The sequence below is a fragment of the Toxorhynchites rutilus genome, chromosome 2 (assembly GCF_029784135.1).
Source record: "Toxorhynchites rutilus septentrionalis strain SRP chromosome 2, ASM2978413v1, whole genome shotgun sequence".
NCBI lineage: Eukaryota > Metazoa > Arthropoda > Insecta > Diptera > Culicidae > Toxorhynchites > Toxorhynchites rutilus.
In genome coordinates, this window is record NC_073745.1 from 241,254,518 (window position 1) to 241,279,685 (window position 25,168).

General features: G+C 38.0%; 1 protein-coding gene across 4 annotated transcripts; it reads right to left on the reverse strand.

Annotated features, from left to right (window-relative positions):
* Positions 1–3,400: 3,400 nt before the first annotated feature.
* Positions 3,401–24,689, reverse strand: LOC129764149 (leucine-rich melanocyte differentiation-associated protein-like). Of its 4 annotated transcripts, none has more exons than XM_055762969.1 (4): positions 24,536–24,689; positions 9,311–9,409; positions 9,105–9,248; positions 3,401–4,107 (listed from the first exon to the last, which is right to left on the reverse strand). In XM_055762969.1, the coding sequence occupies exons 1-4, from the start codon at positions 24,562–24,564 to the stop codon at positions 3,621–3,623; spliced, it is 759 nt and encodes a 252-aa protein (XP_055618944.1). In that variant the 5' UTR covers positions 24,565–24,689; the 3' UTR covers positions 3,401–3,620. The 4 variants fall into 4 exon arrangements, with proteins under 4 accessions (XP_055618944.1, XP_055618947.1, XP_055618945.1 ...); XM_055762972.1 differs by having other exon boundaries at positions 24,495–24,547; XM_055762970.1 differs by lacking the exon at positions 24,536–24,689 and adding an exon at positions 23,902–24,305.
* Positions 24,690–25,168: the final 479 nt, after the last annotated feature.

Consider the following 25,168-nt stretch of genomic DNA (forward strand, 5'->3'; position numbering starts at 1 on the left):
CCTCACCATGTTCCGGTTATTGTTTGGAGAAAATTGATTCTTTGCTGACATTTCTGTTTCAAATACGCAATGTGTCTCCCCCAGGTACATTTAGAATCAAAATATACACCCAGGTATTTGAAAAAAATAGAGTGTTGGATCGTTTTGTCGGATAGGTAAAGCTGGAATTGGGCGGGTTCGTGCTTCCTAGAAAAAACAACCATTTCAGTTTTCTCCGTAGAGAATTCGATACCCAGCTTGAGGGCATTGCTTGGTATGAAATCTTGGACAAGGACGACGTCGATGCTGCTGTCCAAACCTACACGAACATTGTGAGCTATCTGATCCACAGATATGTTCCGAAGAAGTTTATACGATCATCCACTAATCAACCCTGGCAGACTACCGACCTTCGTCGACTCAAAACCGCTAAGAAGGCTGCACTTAGAAAATATTCGAAATACCGTCTCCCATCCTTGAAACAACGATACCTACAACTGAACCATCAGTACCAAAAATCAAGCAATCGATGCTATTCAATCTATCTACGTCGTATTCAGCGCAAATTCAACATGAACTTGAAGTGTCTGACACACAGGAAATTTGTAGCCTCTTCTCTGCTAAGTTTTCCAGCACTTTCTCGAAAGAGAATCTGTCCCTAGACCAGCTCTTGAGGGCCACAAGAAACGTCCCAATACAGAACAGTTCGTTGTTCCGAATCACCGTGGATAATGTGTTGGAATCGGGCAAATTAATTAAATCCTTGCAAATTAAAATCCTCGAATTCCGTCGGACCAGATGGAATCCCAACGTCAATTATGAAAAAGTGCGCAGCAGGGCTGTTATTTCCACTATGCTTATTGTTTAATCTTTCATTGACAAAAGGCATCTTCCCATCGCTTTGGAAGAAGGCTCACATTTTCCCCGTTCATAAAAAAGGCAATAGAAGAAACGTCGACAACTACCGAGGTATCTCCGCTCTGAACGCGGCTTCTAAACTGTTTGAGCTTGTAGTCATCGAATCGATTTTCACTCACTGTAAACATTACATATCTATCGATCAACATGGTTTCATGCCGAAGCGTTCCACCACAACGAATCTTCTTTCGTTTACGACATACATTTCTGACGGAATGTCCGGAGGTATGTCCCAAACGGATGCGATTTACACGGACCTGTCCGCCGCCTTTGATAAAATCAACCATGACATTACGGTGGGTAAATTGGATAAGCTTGGCTTCAACGGCAATGTTCTACATTGGCTTACATCATATTTGGTCGGACGCTCTCTCGCCGTTAAAATAGGCGATTGTTTCTCCGCAGAATTCCCTGCTACATCAGGAATACCTCAGGGGAGTCATCTCGGCCCTCTGATATTTCTCATCTATTTTAATGACGTAAATTTCGTCCTGGAAGGCCCTCATCTTTCATTCGCCGATGATATGAAAATATTTTTCAACGTTAACTCGGAGGCTGATGCCTTGTTTCTTCAACAACAACATGAAATTTTCCAGAAATGGTGCGTGGAAAATCGTATGACACTGAATCCAAGCAAATGTTCCACGATAACTTTCACAAGAAGGAAAGATCCTATTCGCTACAACTATTCTCTCGACGATGCTCCTGTAACTAAACTTGACTGCGTGAAGGATCTAGGAGTGTATTTAGACTGTAAACTGGATTTCAAAACTCACGTCAACTACGCGGTTGGAAAAGTTTCCCGTAGTCTTGGATTCATCATGCGCACTGCGAGGGATTTCACCGATGTACACTGCCTCAAATCTATGTTCAGCGCTCTAGTTCGTTCAAGTCTGGAATACTGTTCAGTAATTTGGAATCCGCACTATCTAAACGGAGTCAACAGAGTCGAAGCTGTACAAAATCGATTTGTCCGGTTCGCATTAAGACGATTACCCTGGAGTAACCCCCATCAGCTACCTAGCTATGAAAGTCGGTGCCAACTAATGGCTCTTGACACGTTGCACGTGCGAAGGGATGTGAACCGCGCCTTATTTGTATATGATGTGCTATTGGCTAGGACAGAATGCCCAGTTATTCTGGAGAACATCAACCTTCTGGTTCAACCTCGAACTTTTCGTGACCACGCTTTCCTCCGAGTTCCTTTTCGTCGTACCAATCATGGATACAACTCAGCCATATTGGGTCTTCAACGTCTGTTCAACAGAGTAGCTTCTGACTTCGACTTCCACTACTCAAGGAATGCTGTTCGGCAAAAATTTTTTGATCAAATACGTAGTTTTCATTAATATCATTGGGGCGAAATTCCGCCTGTTGATAACGATTAAATAAACAAAAAAAATAAATAAATAAATAAATAAATAAATAAATATTTCATGTGTCGTGTACTGAGGATTATTCTTGATCTGCGTCTCCATTTGATTATCATCAGTTACATTTCAACGAAGATTGTTTCATTACTAGGGACACTTATCCAGAGATTGCTCGTGCTCTATCTCGCAAAACTTTGAAGTTCTACAAAAAATTGAAACATAGAAATAGAAATAAAAGTAGTTTTTACTTTGGTGACGTCTTCATTTTTTATTTTCATCAATGACTCTCTAATACAGATTATCGTGAATCGCTCTCAGTTTATGTACGTTATCCCCAGAATTCACATTTAGGGAAGAAGTTAAACGATATGAAGAAATATGTATGTTCAACTATCGGAAAGTTCAACCCTTTACTTATATTTTTTTTTGCTTTTCTTGGAAATGCAGAATAGGTTGAACGTATTTTTGTAAACAGAAGTGATTGTTTTTTTTTATATTCTTTAACGTGTCCACGTGGACATTATCTTAACCCCCTCCCTTCTCACCGTGGACAAGCGTGGATATTTTCGTAAAGCCTACCCCCCCCCCCCCATAGTTGTCCACGTGGTATGTGAACAGACCTTTAGTGAATTGGACAATTCATGATTAGAATTTAGGTCATCGAAATGCGTTAATTACATGGTTTAGCTATTCAAATCTGATACAAATGGTGTGCAAGCATGATGTTTACAACATTTGTAAGTGCTATAAACCAGAAAAGGTCTGAATACGTGCCAAATAATCATCTAGTGATTGATTAAAAGCTGTTCAATTGAGGGGCGTATTGATACCAATGGAATGTGTATTTTATAACCCTTTAAAACCTATGAATCCGTAAAAATATACTATTAAACTGCTGTAAATCATGAAAAAGACTATTTTATTTATATGTTTGGAATCATTTGGATATCTGATTTGACACAGGTGCGTTGAACTAGAGTATTCAAAAAAGTGGACAAGCCAAGATCATATTTTCGACTGGACAAACCAAAATCATTTACCTTATTTGTTTGAAAAAAAAAACAATGAATGATTGTGAGCCTTACAAGTTGTGAGAACTGTGATACTTTGTAATAATTTGGACAAATGAATTATAAATTTTACTGACATGCGTCGATTGCATTGTCCCAAGAGGTCTCAGTGTAGTCGATTTAATACATAGTATAAAACGATATGAATACAATAAATTCACCACAATTATATTCCACAAACCGTGGACACAACCTTGCTTATTTCTAATTTTGCAAAAACACAAAACTTTGGTCATACTATTCGAATATAAACAAAAAACGAAATCAACAGTCAATCGCTTCAAGAGTCGCCGGAACCGCCGCCCTGTCCCCTTGTCGCTAAGGCTTTCTTCTGGGCCGCCTTCTTGCCCATTTGCTCCGCTCGGCCGATGCTTTCGAAGATATTGAACGGTGTCTGGCTGAGATTAAAGTTGTGTCTGAACTGCTTCGCTTGGACCCGCTGAGCCTCGGTCACTTCGGCGTCGTCCAGGTAGCGCAACTGGGGCAGAATACTGATCACCATCATGCGGTAGTCGTTGTGCTCGAGGGTAGAGTTCCCGTTGAAGGACGATGTCGCACCAGGGTTGCCCAGCAGCGATAGATACCGAAGCGATGGACAGCAGTCCCGAATCCGGTGGACCCAGTTTTGGACGTTGGCGATATCACAGTGATTTATCCACAGCAGCTCGAGATTCGGCAGCGACGGGAAGGTCTTCTCGTCCGGCTGGGGGTTCTTATCCAGGATGAGTGTGTTCAGCTGCCGGAAGTAAGAGAGGAAGGAGAGATCTCTGCAAGTAGATAGAATATCGACATTATAGATTGTGATAAAGCGCCATAATTATTCATTCTGTATCATAGACGATTTTTATCTTAACAATTAGACGGACGATCGATTTATGGCTTTTTGTGTACCAAGTTGCCACACTGGATAATCTAAATGCTAAATATATTAGGTTGGAGAAAAAGTGATCCATTATGTTCACGATACTGGCTGTAATGATCGATATCTCGTGTAATACCGATCATACAATTTTAAATTTATGCTCGTTGTAAAGTTGTAATTTTTTGCTGTTTTTTTTTATTTTTCCATTTTGTTGTGAGTTATAGCGTGTTAACAATGGAAGTAAACGAAGAGAAAGTTGATCTAAAATAGTTTTATCGATTTTCTTCTGGACACCTCTAGAGATGACCACAAACAATTGTTCGGCATGCTATTGATCATGTAAATCGAGAGTTTCGACGAGATTGTATTTTGAGAATACAGAAGAAGCCCCAATATCCGCGAGCAGATGATCCGCGGTGCGGATTATTACGAAAGTACAAATGAGAAACTATTTTTATGGTATTTTAAAATTTTTACGTTTTTCCACAAAAATTCAAACTCAAAACATCTCGTCAAGGAGTAAAATGTAGAAAATTCGCTAAATTAAAAAAAACTTTGTTTTTAAAATTGCATTGCAAAAAAAATATATTTAAAAAAAAGGAATTTATTTTTCTTTAAAAAAAGTTTTTTTGAGTTATCAAAAATATATATTAATAGTCCTAACAATTTCCAACAATTGATCCATAAATCAGAAGATGGGCACTTTCACAGGGAAATTTTTTTTCTAACAACAACTTTTTCATGTTCATTTCTTCATTTCTTTGAAAAAATTACAACTACCGTCGATAGGGGTGAGAATGGGTCAAAACGGAAAAAAATACTTTTAGTAATTTAAATAAATAAATTAGTTAATAAATCTTGACAAATATTGTGAATATTATTTAAGCTGTGAATAGTTAATAGAAAACATATTTTTACTACTTCCAATGCATAATACTTAACCATAGAACAACTAGTTATTTTTTAATAAATCATCAAAGTTTGATGAGTAAATAGCCATCAAATAACCGCCCAGAAAAATATCATGCTTAGCACTATACAGAACTATTACAAGGTTAAATATTTCATAGAATGACTCTTATATGTCCTGTCTAGATGAATCATTGTTGTTTTAGAAAATCAAAAACGTTTTTACATGGGTATTCATGGTAACATTTTATAAATAATCTCTTATTTACGGTTAGTAGGTTGAACATATACAACTAAGTTCCAATGTACATGCAAAAATACACCAATACACTAACAATTAGTAGTAAAGGTAGGACCAGAATGCCGCGCTATGCGTCGCGTTGCGACAATTGTGCTTTGACACTTCATTTTAAATATGTATGTTTCCATTTAGTCGAACACATTAATGCGTTGCGTCAATAGCATCGTTGTACTAAACGCTAACATTTGTTCTAAACTGCTTGCGCCGAATTCGCGATGACAGTGGCATGGTGTCGACGTCTGGTGACAACTTCAAATTAGGGCCATAATTTGGGTCCCTAACTCATTAGTGTAATCTCTATCAGATTAGAAAACACGAAGCCGGTTTTTAAATTCGAAAATTTGAATGACAATTTTCACATCATGTTATTTGATCACTTGAAACACGTGTTTCTGACATTCATTCAACCATATGGCTAAACAATTCCAACATTGTTGCTGAATTTTTTCATCATAATATAGAGTTGTCTTCATGAACAATTTTCGTATGAGACTTTTTCACCACCTGCAAACAAAAATGTTTTTCATTTAAATAGAATACTAGTTTGATATAGAAAAGCTAATTTTCATTCAGAATTTTAATTTTGAAAACTGTGGAGAAGATCTGGCGTAGTGGTAACATCGCTACCTCACACGCAGAGATCACGAGTTCAATTCTCACTTCCGACATTCTTCCAAAAATGGAAGTAAAAGTGACGAACCAGCCGGAATATGTTGAAAGTCATTATAATAGAGAAAAAAAATTGAAAACGTGTTCATTCCGACTGAAAATCAGCTATTCTTTCACTCTCCCCTGAACTAGTAAACGAAACTCAATGCCGCCAGCGCGGATATGTCAATGTGTTGTTTTTAGAAACATTCAACTGATCCGTGGACACAACAAGAATAAGATTTTCATACGACCTTTATTTTGTTTTTGTTTACATGAAAAGTGGTGACGCGAATGCTAGATTGTGACTGCAAATCAACAGACTGCGTCGGGCGAATGCTTTAGTACAAAACGCAAGCAATGACTGCTGATGAGAAGCAACGCACATCGCGGTATTCTGTGTCCACCTTAATTCTCTACTTTCAACGCTCATTACACCGTCCCTAGACGTGGCTTTTTTCGGACCTATGAAGAGGAATTGGAGCCAAATTCTTCGCACGTATAAGAAGAAAAGCGTTTCCTCACAATTTCCCAGAAACCACATTTTCTAGGATTGCTGAAACCGCTAATTGAAAGCCTTAGAGACTATCACTAGAAAGAATTGAGCACAGAGGAATTTTCATACACTTTTAGCATTTGTTTTATGTTTTATGTTAGAACAATAGAAAAAGAATCTTATTTGAATCGTTAAGTTTCTACTTTTTACAGCCATGATTGATAAGCACTTTGTCGATTTTGCCGAATATTTCTATTTCTCTTACCAATCAGCTTACCAATACCTTTATTTTTTCTCTTAGCACCAAATGAAAGCTTCTTAAGTGAACTTTCAAGTAATATACAGGACTTTTTGTGGTTTTCGAGGTGTTGAGACATACAACTCTCAGTTGTTTATATTCTAAAAGTTCAGAAAGTAATTTTTTTTGTTTCTGATTATTTTTTCCGTCATTTTGGCTGATTTGGACGAATGTAATCGTTTTTGAAAATTTGTTACTTCGTTAGTTTATTCACTGTGTTCAACATATTTAAAAAGTGATTCATTTGATCTCTAAACAGTAAATGAAGTTATAACAAAATTTGTAAACTACATACCAATTGTATACTTTTATGTCAGAAATTTGTTATTTGCTTGAGTTGTGCTTCTTTTTTATGATGTGCTTATTTTTCGAAAGCTGGGTGTTTTACATAAAATATAAAAATCTCAGGAAAGTTTCTACTTGCGTTATTGAGATTTTTTATCAAAGAAAACATATGACTCATTTTTTATGAAAAATCGCTGTAAATATCAAACAGATTAGATATCAAAAAACGGCTACGCTTTAGTTAATTCATTTTCACTTAAAAACATTCAGCCAAATCGATCGAGTAGATTCTGAGATGGTTTCGAGAAAAACGCGTTTAAAAATTCGTACAGCAATCCGATTCCAGACCGAGGACCCCCCTTAATATGCTTCGGATTGCCCAAATTGGGTGAAACATGCCCGTTTTGTTGTAAATTCGGCACATTTTACACTTTTCTTCTATAAAGGCGAAAATGCAAGCCAGAGCGCTGAAATTGCGAACGGTGTTTATGGTACCGATACTATAACAGCTGAATACACACAATTTGATTTTTTTTTAAATATTTCTTTTAGTGCAATATTCAGATCTCTTCTATCAACAACTGACCGTTTGAAGCCAGCGATTGTCCAGAAAAGTCCAGAATTGGTCAACAGAAGAGGTGTTTTGTTCCATCAGGCCAAACATGTCTATAGTGACTAGCCAGAAACTCCAGCAGCTTGAATGGGATGTTTTGATGCATCAAACATATAGTCCGGACCTGGCACCAAGCGATCACCATCTTGCATTGCAAAACTTCCTGAGTGTTAAGACGTTGTTATCAAAAAAAAGTAAAAGCGATTGCTAGAGTTTCTCGCCAATAAGGACCAGGACTACTATGAGAGAGGCTTTATGAAGCTACATATAGAATGGCAACAAATTTCGCAACAAAACGGGAGGTGATCTGGCGTAGTGATAACATCCATACCACTCACGCTAAAGGTAACAGATAAAAAAAAATCGCAACAAAACAGTGAATGTTTGACCAAAATAGGACAATCCGAAGCATCTGTATATGTATAAAATCTCGTGTCGCGATGTTCGTGGTCGAACTCCTTCGAAACGACTCGACGGATTCTTATGAATTTATACACAAATTATACACTATATATGATATCGTTAAGATAGCGATTACTGTGTATTTAATACCGATAGGGTGGCCTTATGCAGAAAAAAACAAAAATTTTTCAAGATTTTTATTTTGTATTTTTCACCTTAAATTTGGCTTCAAAAAATACATATACAACCAAATCCCCTGTTTTTAATCCCGATTTTGGTATTTTTGTCTAAACAATAACCAAATAATTTAACAGTCGTTCGTTTTTCGAACAGAACGAATTTATTTACGTTGTCGAAAATTGTTGCGCTACAGAAAAGAGCACACTAAATTATTAAAATTCTTCAACTCTCACATACTCAGTTTGCAAGGTGACAATCACGCTATTGTAACAAATCCTGATAAAACACCGGCTATAGAGCACACCTGTAGATCCAAACAAACACACGCCACAAGTACATCATTCGTTATGAACATAACTACCCATTTGAACTAATACGAGGGTGGTTCAAAAAATAAGTTTCAGTGCCTCACCATATGACAACAATGAGTTTGTCGGTTGTTAAATAGAAGACCTTTTGGACTCTACACTTCTTAATAGTGCACCAAAGTATGTGCAGATGATGAGACGTGGGTGTATGGGTACGATAAACAATCACAACACTAATTATAATTAGGCGAATTGAATCTAACCCTAGAAAAATAATTCAATTTTAAGGGATGCCTCTACCATTTTCAACGTTATAATCGTTCATATCGAGTCATTTTAAAGTAAGCTCGACAGTCTAAAAGGAATACTACCTAAGCGGTGTGAGATGATTACATGAAACCATCCGCATTGAAAACCTGATTTTTTTGGGAAAACAGATCGTATTAACTCTATACTACTCACTTCAGATTGTTGTAGCTTAAATCCAGTATGGTCGTCGTCCGGGAGAACTTTTCTGCAATTTTGCGCGGAATCTGCGTTAGTTTTTCGTACGCCAGCGAAAGGCGTTCTCCGCTTCCATCTGGATCTGTGCTGAGCGCCGAATCACTAAAGATGAAGGAGTAGTTGCTTAGGTTATCTTGATCGCTACCGTGTTTCCAGCATCTTACCTCGCGTTACTTTTAATAGACATCGTATCCGAGGACCAGTCGTATTTCAGGTACAGCTCGTCATCGTCGTCAACATGCGAGTAATTCTCAATGAAGAATCTGTCGGGAGACAAACAGAAAAAAAAAAGCATAATCAACGTTTGTGTTGCATGATAATTTCGCGCTTGAGATGTTTGTTTTGTTTGAATTTCAGTGTTTCAACAACATCCTGATAATGCACTGTCCGCAATGGACAAAGATGCAGTTCACTTCACAGAAATGTCTCAAACCCTAAGACTTGTTTGAGCAGTGCATGTATAAATCAAACACAAGCTTCAGGTGGAATACTTTAAGCTTAGGGCACGTGATTTCATGTCAACGATCTCAAAAAAAACCGAATTTTATCACTAGAAGAATGCCAATTTACATCATTTCGTTGCTACTAAAAATGCTTCTAAGTCAGGAATTCACGCTCGAAGTTTCTTAACAAACACTGCTTCGGTCGACTAAACCAGCGCAAGGTGCACACCAATCAGTACCATTGACAAAACTCAACTGAGGCTGTGAATCACCCAAATCTCATCTGTCCGGGCTAGCAACGCTTCCGAAGAGCGATAAAGTGGTGGCATCTATCTTCTACGTTTTTGCTAAATTTCCCCGCTCTCTCAATGCTAACCACCGAGTCATTGCTGTCCAGAGCGACCCACGTTACTGATAGCTCCCTGCCTAACCTAGCTGTTTTTTTTTCGAACAGAAGCGTTATTCGAGATGTCGTTCCGGTGGTTGTCGCCGTTCCGGTGCCTGATGGCAACGGACGAGTCTTAGGGAGGTTCGCTTGGTGACAGAGCAGCAAATTATCATTGGACATAGTGCAGTGAGAACAACCCCGAACGCGCAACGGAGGGTGACGGAACAAGGCCGGCCGCCCGTTTGACGATGGAGCGCTTATCTTATCAACGGAAAGTGTCTCAGTTTGAAAGAAGCACGACGTCTCCCTGGGAGGATTGAACTTGACGTTAATGTTGTGTTATTGATGTTTAATTATTGATATTATTTATACAAGTATAATTTCTCTCCATTCGCTCGCTATTGAATACATGCCAGGATTATCTATAATTACATCAAATTGGAACTTATTTTAGTATTGACGACGACTGTTGTCTTGGTCAAACGGCAAGTCGGGCACTTGAAATCCCCAAAGTAAATCGCACTACAAGAGCGATGATGCAAATACTTTGAATTGTTACAGGTTCATTCGTTGTTTATACCAAGCAAATCCGAAAAAAATGCTTATTTCCGCTGCCGATGATTACTTGAGTATAGACCAAAAAACCATTTTAAAATTTATTTGCGCTTTTCATCGATAATACACATGAAAGATTATGAAAAAAACCACTTTGTCTTTTAACATCTTTTCTTTAATTTGGCTTCATCTAATGAGTAAAAATATGAAAAAACCAAAGTGATCAAGTAAGCAGAACAGGGGGTCTCCGTAGCCACATTGGTTGCGCGTTCGCTTAGTAAGCGATCGATCGTGAGTTCATAACTCAGGGCCCTCATTGACCATCTTTGTGTTGTTACAGAATAGCTACGTCCACGCAACAATCATCAGCGATGGAGATCGATCCACGGTCGAAATAAGATCGATTCATCCATACAACTGCTCTGCTCTGCCAGACACATCGGGCTACTGTTCTATAAATAACTCAACAATGATCAATCAACTGTCTCCGCTGTCCGGTGGTCCAACTGGATAATGGAAGAACAGAAAGAATAACTCTTACGCCTAAATGGCTACTGTGTGAATGTACCATATGTAATGGTATAGAAGGAATACTGGCGAATGGCAACTATGTAATGTGCTAATTATAGATATGATAACCATGTGACATGTACACGATTAAAATTCGGCTCTGTTACAGCTAAAATGCTAATGAGCCCTAAACAAATAAATGGGATATAAAAAAATATAAAGTAAGCAGAACGATACAGTCAATCGCAAAATTTAGTATACAACTCGTGCTGGTTTGTTATTGTTGAGTTTTTCGGGGTTAAAAAATAAATAATTGAATGCGACTTATATTCATCGTAAAATCGGTCCATTTTCCTCTCATATAGTGATGCGAAAAAAATTAAAATTGTCACATTTCTACTTCATGTTTAAAATACAAACAAAAAATCTCCAATTAAGACGTTGCAAAGTACAGTTCAAGTTTATCTTAAAACGAAAATTGAAATCAGTTCAGAAATGTTAATAGATAACAAAAATCAATCCCCTAGTATTTGGTATGGTTCCCTTTTGGCGTCCAGCACTTCCTTGCAAGCACCGAGGCGAGATTTCTGGTCACTGTATCCGGAAGTGCCTCCCGGATCTCCGTAATCATCGTCTTGAGTTCCGTTTCGTTCCTTGGATTTTGATGCATGGATGGTTCTTGATTTCCCACCATAAATATATACTCAATAGTTAGGGGTACCATCTGGTCGGAATTGAAAATCAGGACACCTATCACAGCTACGATTATGACCGAATCATAATCATTTTTTTAAGATATAAATAAATAAAAACACGTTGTATGTGACTTACACTTCCAGAGACCAAAATACTTAAATCAATTTTTTTTTCTGTATTATAGTGACTTTCAACATTTTTAGCTGATTCGTCACTTTACTTCCATTTTTGGAAGAATGATGGGGGTGAGAAATGAACTCGTGAGAGGTATGGATGTTACCACTACGCCAGATCGCCTCCACTCTTAGGCTAGGCGCAAATTGAGAGGCGTATAGCGCTCGTGAGCTAATACGAGACGGTCAACACGACTCATATGTGCCAAAAATGTAGCGTGGCGGTGCGCATATTGAGTCGCAGTTTGGTGTGAATAACGTGCCACTCGCATACAATATCTGATTCACACAGAGTTGCACGATATATTTATTTACTAATACAACCACCTGACCGGCACAACCATACAGTGCCAGACTCACGGCGCTAGATGATTGCTCACCAACACAACCATCATAGCCGGCACGACAAACACGAGAAACTGTGGTTCAGCCACAGCGTCACGCGAGTCGTGTCTCACGAGCCCTGATCCATCTCACGTCTCCTCGTCAATTTGCGCCGTTCTATCTGTTTTCATTAACCACAAAAACAGGAACTATATCGCGCCAAGCTACTCGCGCTATACGCATCTCAATTTGCGCCTGGCCTTAAGGGGGTATTCTAGTGTAGAGACACGAATTTCGGACGTTTTTATGAGCTTCGAAAAAAAGAAACGAGGAATAATTTTACTAACAATTATTTCATTTTTTGTTTATCTATCTTTTAACAATAAAACGAAAATTGAGCGGAAAAAATATTAATAATTAGAACAGTTACAAGCTAATGAAGTGAGTGGGTTCAAAAAAAGGATTGCCCTTCTGGTTATCTGAAACAAAAAATCGAATAGATTCTGAATCAGTAAAGATGCTGCTATCGCATCAACCTCGGACAAGTCAAAAACAAAAACAAATTGACAAATTGTTTTGCACATTTTTTTTTAAAAGCAAGATTCAAAAAATATAATTTTTGGTTCATGCGATAGAGAGATGCATACAGATTGTATTCATATATATATTACATAAATCGGTTCTGTAGAACTTGAGATATGTATTGTGTTTGAAAAAACAAGTTTAGAGAAAAACGTGTTTTTGTATCAAGGCCTTACTAGATTAAAGTCGCATCACTAGAATGGCCATAACTCGGTAAATAATGGGATTTTCGAAAATTCATTTCTAGGGTATATTCTCGAATTCCTAAACATAAGAAATATGGAGAAAAAAAATGTTTTTTTTTAAATTTCTAGACTAGAATATTTTCTTAAATCTATTTGTTAAACGTATTCCTTGGACGATCCATACGTTGAAAATAATTCGAAAGTGATAGCTTTTTTTCTGTACGAGAGCAGGAGATTTATGGGCTGTTTCTGAGTCATCGAACATCATGCGTAATGGTGTCGGTGACAATTAATGAATTTGAAGCTTTTATTCTGTTTAGAACCCCAAGAGTTTCTACTGCAGCTCAAATCATCTGAGCGATGTGATTTTTATACCATATGATTCAACATGGATTTAGAAGAGGATTCCAATTGAATATGCTTGCAATGTTTCGGTGTATGGATGGTTCATTGTGGATTCAAAAGTTCTGTTTCAACAAAATGACAAAATGACCACCAACACTTATAAATCACATGTGCAGTACTTGATCTCATAATCATTAGGTCTATCTGTGAGACAAAGGTACTTTCGGCGCAATTCGTCGGTAAAATGATACTCACGTTTAGACATTTTAAAATTTTTGTCACCAATAAAAAGTTACAGGAGGGTCATGGCCGATAAATTACAGTATATGACGTAGGATTACGTTAAGCTATTATTGCAAATTAATTCTGGATATGTTTAAAAAATTCCATTAGTTAACTCTTGGATAATAATTTGATGACTGAGAGCAACACAGATTGCTTGTGCCAATTGACCAATCAGACCGCGGGACTTTCAGGTAGAAAATGCTTGACATTTTTCAAATGTTCGATGGTCAGTTTCATAAAACTATAAAATTTTGTTCATCGTATTATATTATTAGGGAATGTCTAAATCGATTGATGCAAATATCTCGAAAATCCTTAAGTAAATGATTGAGCGCTTGAAATTAGACAATTTTCGCGATGCGGTAGATTTTTCTTTTTTCACTTTTCATTTTCACTGTATCCCAATATGTTCCCGATAGACGTAATCCTACGTCAAAAATGTTTTGCTCAAAAACAAAATACAAAAAAAATGAATTAATTATGATCAGAGTTTGGAAATTTCAAAGAAGAAGACGAAAATGATTTTTATATTTCATCTTTTCTCATTAGCCAGAATCTTTTACGATTGCGAGTATTCTCTACTCAAACTGGAACATCGATTCTCCTATTTCGTTCTTTTCTGCTGTCATTTCCTTTGAATTTTAAAGCAAACACTTTTCTTGAAGATTGAACCTGCTCGAATTCATTATCATTCGAATATGTCAATTTCAGTTTCACGTGTTAAAGGACCATCGCTGCTTCCAATTGAATGTTTCACTCGGTTTCATTTCTCTAAACTGGATTTTCCCGGACTGTTTTTTCAAAAAAAAAAAATGAATTAATAAAGGCATATGAGGACATATTAGTCTTACAACCAGCGCCAGCAACTGAGTATGCCTGCTGGCATACTGCACATCCTTCCACATCGTCAAATTCATTACTTTCAGCGAATACGGTTCGAAATCAAACACAATTTTCATTCAGATGTAAGACACTTTCATCTTCATTTGACGATTTTATAACTTCGCTTCATTGTGAAGGATGAATCAAATGGACGTGGAACGGAACAACACTGTTCAGAGTTGAAGAGATATTATTTTTATGGAGCGTGAAGAGAAAGTAGCATTATTTTCAGCCTGCATTAGTTTGCAACAAATTGAAAAGCGATAGGCTTATTAGTGAGTGAGCCTGTGTTAACTGAAGCGAAATTGTAAGGCCCTAATTATTCATCAACATAATTGAATTTCTTATGAAAATCAGGACAAATGCTAGAATATGAAAAATAAATCAGGACGCCCCAAAAGCATCTCAAAATCAGGACATGTCCTGCTAAATCAGGACAGATAGAAACCCTATCAATAGTGTTCAAGTTTAGTGATTTCGGAGGTGTTTTGAGATGATTGGAACATAATAGAGCAGGCATTCCAGCACCATGAAGTCAGTTTGCTTCGGATCATTATTCTATTGAAAGTAGTAATCACGAAGGAGACCGAATTTCCGAACGGAAGACTGCAAGTTACGTTTCAGGAAGATCAATTAAGCCATCTTGTCCATCGCCGAATCGACAAACACCATACATCATCTGACTACCACCGCCGTGTTTAACTGTGATAACCAAATGCTGAAACTGAAGTACCGATTCTGGTTTCCTTCACGCCATCTGTCTTCCATTCGATTCAAAGATATTAGTTTTCGGCTCATCCGTATAAAAGACCTTGTTCCAGAACTCCTTAGGTCTGTTTACACATGCCTTAGCAAACTGTAGTTGTATTTTCATATCCACCGTTGAGATGTAATACTTTTCACGGCCAACACGACAGATTGTTCTGTATGCTGCTCTCCCGACAGTGTCTCCGCAGACAGGTCTTCCAATGATGCCGGCTACTTCGGTAGTCAATTTAGGAATCATCTTCTTCCATTCGATTCAAAGATATTAGTTTTCGGCTCATCCGTATAAAAGACCTTGTTCCAGAACTCCTTAGGTCTGTTTACACATGCCTTAGCAAACTGTAGTTGTTTTTTCATATCCACCGTTGAGATGTAATACTTTTCACGGCCAACACGACAGATTGTTCTGTATGTTGCTCTCCCGACAGTGTCTGCGCAGACAGGTCTTCCAATGATGCCGGCTACTTCGGTAGTCAATTTAGGAATGTTTGTTTTAGGGTTCTTTCGCAATGTTGCACAATTAACCGTTCATCATCAGAAGATAGGATCCGTTTGCGTTCTCTACCGGGAGATTTTCCATGGCTCCTTCGTATTTCCACTTTTTTTTTCCCAAAATATATTTTTTATTAAGGCACATGTGGCGTTAGCCTGCCGGGCCGGGAGTTCAATATTTTGACAATTTTTGTCTTACAACTATGTTAGTAATATGTAACCGATTACTCGATTTCCACTTGTTTATGCTTTTTTTTACTGTAGAGTGGGTTCTTCCCACAGCAGCTGCTATTTCCTGCAATGTCTTTCAATGACAATTCATACTTATTATCATTGTATGTGTAACAATATCTATTTCTTTCCTCTAACTTGCCATTTTGATAAAGAAAAATTCAAACATCAATAAAATACAAAAACCAGCACTGCCCAAACAATGGTTAAGTGTTGACATCAGTCACGGATGAAAAAAGTACGCTAATTCGCAAAGAAACTTACTTGCAAGATCACGGATGAAAAAAGCACGCTAATTCGCAAAGAAACTTACTTGCAAGACTAATTTGTTCGGAGAAATTTAAGATGTACTCTCAATTTTGCGATGCCTAGAATAGAGATTGTATTCAATTTTTAGGAATAAACAGTTAGCAGAAAACTTTTCTCGGAATTTTATTGCACGTACAGCTAGTTAAATGTGTGAGCATTAATGCATCATGCATCAATGTATTCAGAATATTTTATACAACATAAATGGAAAGTATCGTCGAGTAGCATTTCTGCGATAGACTGTATGTCAAAATCGTCAATCGGGCTTCCCAAACGTAATGAACAAATCTATTTACAAACACAGATCGTATTTAAAGCCTGTCCATGTTAAATTTCGGACACAAGGCGATGCCAGTAAAACAAAAATTCACGTAATACAACAAAACCGATTGTTTATTTCAGTAAAATAGACAAGGAAACAAGGAACAAGGAAAGCTTACTTCGATGTTGATTACGTTGTCTGTAAAATTCACGAACTTTCTTGGGAACATCTGCCATTAGGTTCCGTACAGTATCCTCAGATATGCTGGCGGCGGCGCTTTTCCATCTCCTCTTGGAATCATTAAGGCCATTCGCTTTCTTCTTAGTTTCGAATAGTTTTCGCTTAATCAGAGCCCAGTACTTTTCCACTGGGCGAAGTTCTGGACAGTTCGGTGGATTTGCTGTTTTGGCACATATTTGACCTCATGTGCATTATTTTATTCCAGGATTGATTTCGCATAGTGACGAGAGAGATTTGGATTTTCGGCCACAACTGCATATGACCTGCCAAACCAAATACTTTTTGGGAAATTTGGAGAAACACTCGGCTACGGCATTCCTTCGCATTGCAGTATAAAAAGCGAGACCCGGAAGCTGTTTGAAGTCTTCGAGAACATAAGTTTCATCGTCCATTATGGAGCATGAACATTTTTGCAAAAACTGGGTGTAGAGCACCTTAGCACGGCTTTTTGCAGTGAAATTTTGTTTATCATCACGATTGGGCACCTTTTTCACTTTGTACGCCTCCAGTTCATGCCTCTGCTGCACTTTTTGTACAGATGATTTTGATTTTCCAACCTTTCGAGCCAAATTTATAACTGAAAAGTTAGGATGTTTCTCAATAATGGCAACCACCTTTCGGTCCATCTGTCGGGAGCATACTTTTCGATTTTTTCCACTTCCAACCTTCCGATCCACAGTTATGCGCTGATCAAACGATTTGCACACACTAAACACGGTACTCTTCGGCAGTACAGCAGACTTCCACTTTATTCGACGCCATTTTACCAAACTAAAGAAGAATGTAAACATGTTGGACGTCGAAAAAAAGAGGAGGGTTTCAGCTGTCATGTAAGTGAAATATTTCGTAAACTACGCTGAAAGAAAAGTGTCCGGAATTTAACGTGGACAGGCTTTAAGCAACCCTGAAAACATTCGTTGATAGAACAAATGCTGTCTCGTGCTTTACATTTATCTAGTAATATATTGAATGTTTACAGCACTCGTTCACTAACTGGGCTACTGGGATAACTGAGGGGCTTTCCACATGCCACGTGGACAGAAAAAGCACGATTTAAGACTCCCCCTCTCCCTCCGTGGACAATCGCACACATTTACATACTCCTACCTCTTTTTGTCCACGTGGACGTTTTTCCTTTTTTAATTAAAATAATAAAGGAAATAACTGAATTGCGCATAAATTCCATTTTATTTCATTTCAGTTTATTTTATATCAAATTTTACAAGCTGTACCCTGATGTAACTGCTTTACTGTAAAGCAAAGCACAAGCACACGTTTCATATGAGTATAATTTTGAAATACTTGTGAGTATACAATTTTTTTTTTGTTTTTCCATTATCACACGGAAACATGCAATGCACAGTTGACCAGATGAAGAACCATCCGCATCTGAATGTAAACTACACAACTTCAAAAATTGATCTTGAGTTTTACTAATTGTAATGGCAAACGTGAATCGAATAAAAATAAATGAATTTAAAGTCATACTCAAATACAATTTCAGCTCACGATTTTTTTTTACACTTGCAAAAAAATGTGTTGATATCACATAGAATACATATTTGATACAAGAAAGTTGATTTACGTTCACAGCTTTATTTCAGAAGTGTACTTATCCCTTCTGGAAATCCATTAACACCATCGCCAGTAATAATCCAATTAACCTGATGATTTGCTTCCATTCGATTCATATGAAATTCCAGTAGAACCTTTTACTACAGAGATATTATCGATCGAACGATCGCACAGCAAATTGATGGGCTGTTGTGGAAACTTGACAAAATTCCAATACTTTGAAAAATTGTAACTTTTCGGGAAAAGTAATACAAAAAATTGATTTTACACGTACTTCTGCATGAAAAACTATACAGACATTATTATCCTAAGACTGACTGTTCTCGAGATAGAACAAACTTTATAGAAAGTGATATTTGATGAAAAAACCAACCATAATATCACATGACAACTCCACCATTACGGAATCGTTTAATTTTTATAGTTTTGGACTATGAACGTTAGGGTGCCAATGAATGTATGGGAAAAAATCGACTCTAAAATTTCAAAAAGTTACCCATACAAAACGTTCACCACCTCGAGAAAACACAAAAACACAGCGAGTTGATATGAAACCATAACCACACAACCAAACAAAAAGTAAATAATTCTGAAAGCTACGTCTCGCTACTCGTCTCACGTCTTGTCATGAAAGCGTCAAGAACGAAACACCTATCGTTCAGCATCTTGTTCGGACCTAAGGGAGAGTGGCGCAAAGCGGTCAAAGTTTGAGTTTTTTGAAAATCGAAAAATCAACCGAGGGGGGATACGAAAAATCACTGAAAATCGATGTTTAAAAAATAATATTTGATGTCAAATGTCTTAAAATTGCATTACACGTCGAGGTTTACAGTTATCTAAAAAAAAAAGATTTTTGTCAAAAATCGATTTTTCAGACGGAAACACGACCAAGCGCCAAAACTTTTTTTTTAACAAAAAAATTTCGAGAACTGTCAAATTGTAACGTCTGCAAAACCAGTAAATGAAATCCGAATGAGCTAATATTTTGCATAGGATATATTATCGCGCAAATCAACATTTCGTAGCAAGTTCCGAATGAAAAATCGAGATAACTATTTTTATTGGCGCCCTAAGCCATACTTTTCGTTTCGTATTCCGAAAATAAGTCCCAGAGTAGCAATTTTTGACAAAAAATATTTTCGGGATGACACTAGATCTCGACGATTCATGCCATTTTAAGAAATTTGGCATCAAAAAATTATTTCGAAAGCTCTGATTTCCTTTACTCCCCCTTGGGTGATTTTTCGATTTTCAAAAAACTCAAACTTTGACCGCTTTGCGCCACTCTCCCTTAGGTCCGATTGAGGTGATATTTTGCATAGAGTTTTTTTTCGAGGTGGTGAACATTTTTATGGAGTAACTTTTTGAAATTCGAGATGACAATTTTCATTGGCTCCCTAATGAACGTCTATGCAAAGCCCGTAACTATTTACGTCATAGGATCATAGGAAACAGCTCGGTCGTTCGTAGTTTACGTGAGTTATTTTCAGGGGGAAGTTCAATGATATTATTAAAAATATATGATGTACTCTCATGCAATCCGTTTATTGATAATTACGGAACGCTCGAGTTGGGCGGAGAATTCTAAAATGCTTGAATACGGAACACTTTTTAGAATTTTTCGAATGTATCGGTGATTGTATTTGAAAAAAAAAAATTTATTATTCGTGTCCACGTGGACATAGTCTGTACCCCCTCACCCCTCTCCGTGGACAAGCGTGGACGATTTCATACCCCCTACCGCCCCTAAAGTTGTACACGTGGTATGTAGACAGCCCTGAGCAACTGTGTTTCTTAGTTATCGAATTTCACTCAAAATAACTTGTTTGATGGGTACTAAAAAGAAACTCGTGCAATTGCGAATGTACATTTCTAATAACATTTTCTCATTGTTAAACCTCGTAAAATTGGATATACCGAAGGTTTCTACTGAAAGTTCGAGTTTTTTTTGTCGTGCGAAAAAAAATTGTATTCGAATGCCTCTTACAACTTTTGACAGCACATGGATTTGACATTTATTAGGCATCGTGCACACATTACGTAACGCAAAAAGGAGGAAGGAGAGTGGGGTCGAGGTTGCGTTACATACTGTGCGTTAGAGATAGGAATTGCGTTACGCAAGGAAGGGAGGGGGAGGCGATCTGGCGTAGTGGTAACCTCCATACCTCTCACGCTGAGATCACGAGTTCAATTCTCACTCCCGACATTCTTCCAAAAATGGAAGTAAAAGTGACGAACCAGCCAAAAGTGCTGAAAATCACTATAATACAGATAAAAAAAGGAAAGGAGGGGATCAAAACACTGGTTTTTAGCGTTACGTAATTTGGATACCTCGCCTTATTGATACATGCAATAAAATCTGTTTTTGTGAGCTTTTTTTATGCGCGAAATGACCTATGCAATATTTCAACTCAATCAGACATGATTTACGAAATGATTTAAACCGAAAAATCACCCAAGGTGAGAGTCCATAAAAAAGGGAATTAAAAAATAACGGAAAAGCAAACGAACGCCAAAAAGTCAATTTTTGTCAAAAAAAAATTCGAGATAACAATAAATCTTGACGTTTTATACAATTTTAAGACATTTGTTAACCATTTTTGTTTTGAAAATCCCGATTTCATGTACTTCATGTATACGATGGGATCAAACGAAGTGGAAAGAGTTGCAGCCGTCAAAGATCTAGGTCTCGTGCTCGACAACAAGCTTAAATTTACGGAGCATATTGCAACGGTTACCGCTAAGGCTTTTGCCGTTCTCGGATTCATAAGACGCCACACTCAGGAATTTAGAGATGACTATTGTCTCAAAGCGTTGTATGTGTCTCTCGTACGCAGTATATTGGAATACGGTGTTACTGTTTGGGCCCCATACCACGCTGTTCACATAACTCGCCTGGAACGTGTGCAGAAAAGTTTCATCCGATATGCTCTTCGACATAGCGGCGTCCCACATCTGACCTCATATGAAGAACGCTGCGCACTGATTCACTTACCGACACTGCAAAAACGACGTGAGTTTCTCCAGAGACTGCTGATTTTCAACCTTAATCAGCAATAATCTTTACTGTGGAGAACTTTTGGGCAAGCTTCGAATCAACGCTCCAGGTAGATAACCAGACAATCTGTTTTCTTTCGGCAAGCTATGCATCGCACCCTATATGGACAAAATAACCCCTTGGATGTTTGTTGCCAACGTTTTAATGAAGTGTTTGATTTGTTTGAATTTGATATGACCAGAAATGTGTTTCGTATAAGGATCAATAATTAATTTTAGTCTGTCAGGAATTTTTTTTTTTGCTAAGACTGTATAGATAAATATATAAATATATACTCTCCCCTTAGATGATTTTCGGTTTTCGAAAAACTCAAACTCAAAAAATAAGTAAATTTTTGACAAAATAAAATTTTTCTGGATTTTTTTCAAATTCTGTAGCAAAAACTATTTTTCAAAGCTACTGGTGAAGTTTAGTACAATTTTTTTTTGTTCGGTCCCTCTCCCTCGCACAAAAACAGGTTTGCCTGTAGCTGCTATCCGTTAATGCAAGCTCAATTAAAAAGCGGTCTAGTTAAAGAATACTCAGTTAGCGAACGACTACTGTTGTAATATTAGGGGCTCCGGTAAGTTTCTTCGGTTTTACCACAGATGGCGTAACTTGATTATTATTCCAGTGAATCAAATTTCCAGACATTCGTTGGAAAGCTACTGTCATTGCGCGTCTTTTTCAGTACATGTCAAAAAGTTGAAGTGTAAACAACATAGTTTTTTGCCACTTCGAATATGTCGAATTTCGTGCCACGAGAATGTTTTTGCGGGGAGTGTTACTTCATTACTTAAAAATGAAGGAAAAAGCTGCAGAAAGTCATCGCATTTTGGTGGAAGTTTATGGTGACCAAGCTGAGCGAAAGTGTCAGACATAGTTTTCACGGTTTAAAAGTGGTAATTTTGACTTAGAAGACGAAGAACGTTCCGGACCGCCAAAAAAGTTTGAAGATGAAGAATTGGAGTCGTTACTCGATCAAGATCCATCACAAACGCAACAAGAACTTGCAGATACACTTGGAGTGGCTCAGTAAACCATATCCGATCGTTTAAAAGCAATGGGGATGATCCGAAAGATAGGACATTGGGTGCCGTATGAATTGAAGCCACGAGACGTCGAACGCCGTTTTTTCACGTGTGAACAACTGCTCCAACGGCATAAAAGAAAGAAGTTTTTTGCATCGAATCGTTGCTGGCGATGAAAAGTGGGTCCATTACGACAATCCTAAACGTCAGACAACGTATGGATACTCCGATCATGCATCAACATCGACGACCGCGCTGAATATCCACGGTCAGAAGGTTATGCTGTCTATTTGGTGGGACCAGCTGGGTGTGGTGTACTATGAGCTGCTAAAACCGAATGAAACCATTACGGGGGACCTCTACCGACGACAATTGATGCGTTTGAGCCGTGCACTGAAAGAAAAACGGCCACAATACGAGCAAAGACACGATCAAGTTATTTTGCAGCACGACAATGCACGGCCGCATGTCGCGAAACCTGTCAAAACAAGCTTGAAAACGCTGAAATGGGAGGTCCTATCCCACCCACCGTATTCTCCAGACATTGCTCCGTCCGATTACTATCTTTTTCGATCAATGCAACATGGCCTGGTTGACCAGCACTTTTCCAATTTTGATGAAGTCAAAAATTGGATCGATTCGTGGTTAGCCGACAAATCGGCCGATTATTTCCGCAAAGGGATCTGTGAATTACCAGAAAGATGGGGAAAAGTTGTGTCTAGCGATACTTGAAATATTAAATTTGTAACAATTTTTGCAGAATGAAGCATAAATTTTTGAAAAAAAACCAAGAAACTTAACGGTACTCCTATTATTATTTCAACAAATGGACCTGTCGATTGGTCGCCTCATTCATGCGATTTGACTCCATAGGATTTTTTCTAGTTATTTCTCGAACAGCGGGGAATTTGATATTTTGAAACATTGCCAAAATGGTTCTCAAAGCAAAAGATCAGGAATGCAGCAAGCAAACCATAGAGCTAACGAGAAAAGTTCTGTTCGACTTTAATTACATAATAGAGCCAAATATTGAAATTTTAGAAATTTATAATTTCTCATTCCCTAGTTGCTCAATTCATGACAATTCTATATTATAGAAAAATCGAGCGAAATGTTTTCGTTTTCCATATTTCAACCACACCACGCTTACAGTCATAACGTTTTTTCAATAAAATCATTTAATTCTTCCATACTGGGCAGTTGGATAATCCGTTTGTGAGATTTTTAGTTGCTGGATTGAATGAATATGCGATGGTATGAAAATACACATAAATCTTCAGCTTGTTATCCACATATTCTAGCAATGCTACAGTCCTGAGAACCATAAGTATAGATCATGCATTTTAGAAAAGGTAACCTATTTGATACTCTATTAACAACAATGTTGCGCTCTTATTGCGTACTAAATATTCAATATCACGTATAAAGCCTAAATCACTACTCACTTCTCGTTGTATGGAATGACCTGCATTATTTTCCTCTTTCTATTAGCTCTGTAAACGAGCTTATAGAGGTGCAACGAGTGATCCCTGTACAGCGGAATTTTGACGGATTTTCCTGATACCGGTTCAACAAGAAAAAAAACACCCCCACAATCACTACCGATTCCAGCAAGCTCGCCTAAACACTACACTACCGCTTAAAAGCAATCGAAATTGACTTTTTTTTTATTATCGAAAATTATCGTAACCACAAAAATCATCACATCGAACAAAACACGAGAAGATGCCACCATCAAACACGCCAAAATCCGAATCACCACAACTCCGAAAGGACCGCACGCCAGCAATTGCCAAGTGGGTGCTACCACTTCGTTGCAATATAAACGACTGAGATCGAGCAAAAGGCTGCCGGCAACAGCAACAGCTTGTCCTCCGCCACAACCACTCTGTTATCTGTACCGGCTTATTGATAGGACTAGAATAGAACGAATACATCAACAGGAGCAGAACAGAATAATAAGGTGCCTGTGGAAACCCGAGATGGCTGAAATCGATGGTATTATTGCACAATTGCATTTGGCGAGGAAAATCGATACCTGTTTTGCTGATTATTGTTTATCTATTTGTGGAAACGTACTTCAACAAACTGCTGTTCACCGACTCCATCCTTCAACCACTCCTGGTTACATTCACACTCCCCGCAGGAGTCACCTTTTAGATACTCGCTTACACTTGGATAACACTGATATGAACTGATTTGGCGTAGAAGATCCGTTACAGTCTTTGAGTTTCCTCATTCCTTTTCTTCCGCTCTCGGGACCAAAAACGATCAAGAATCTTTTCATCATATTGTCGCATTGTCCACTTCAAAACATAGGGTACTACCGCTTATTATGGCTTCTGTATATGTATTGCTTTCGCTGATCGCGAACATTCGTTTGCTCACTCTCCGCCCAGACGTATTCTGGATGCTGGGAGCAGTAGCGAACAGACTTCTAGATCAAACGGTCAAGACGTTTTGCGCTTATCTCAGACCAACAATACGTCGTAGACAACAGCGAATCCGATGCTAAGGGTGTCTGGCTAAACGAAGCGATCTATCGCCTTCCTATATTCCGTAAACATTGCGTAGAATGTTGATCTCGACGACTTTTTGCCGCCCATTTGACGGGTCATTCGATTGATGATAATACGACCCATTTTGGGGCTGTTGTTATCATCCGCGCGAATGCTGCTTTCGTTTGTTGTTGCATAATTCAATGCCGGCTTT

Coding starts and splice junctions, on each gene's coding strand:
- LOC129764149 (XM_055762969.1), bottom strand. CDS start 24,564: ATGGAGTCGGTGAACAGCAGTTTGTTGAA. Junction 9,410..24,535: donor GTGAACAGCAGTTTGTTGAA/GTACGTTTCCAC, acceptor GTCTCCCGACAG/ATTCTTCATTGAGAATTACT. Junction 4,108..9,104: donor TTAAGCTACAACAATCTGAA/GTGAGTAGTATA, acceptor ATCTACTTGCAG/AGATCTCTCCTTCCTCTCTT.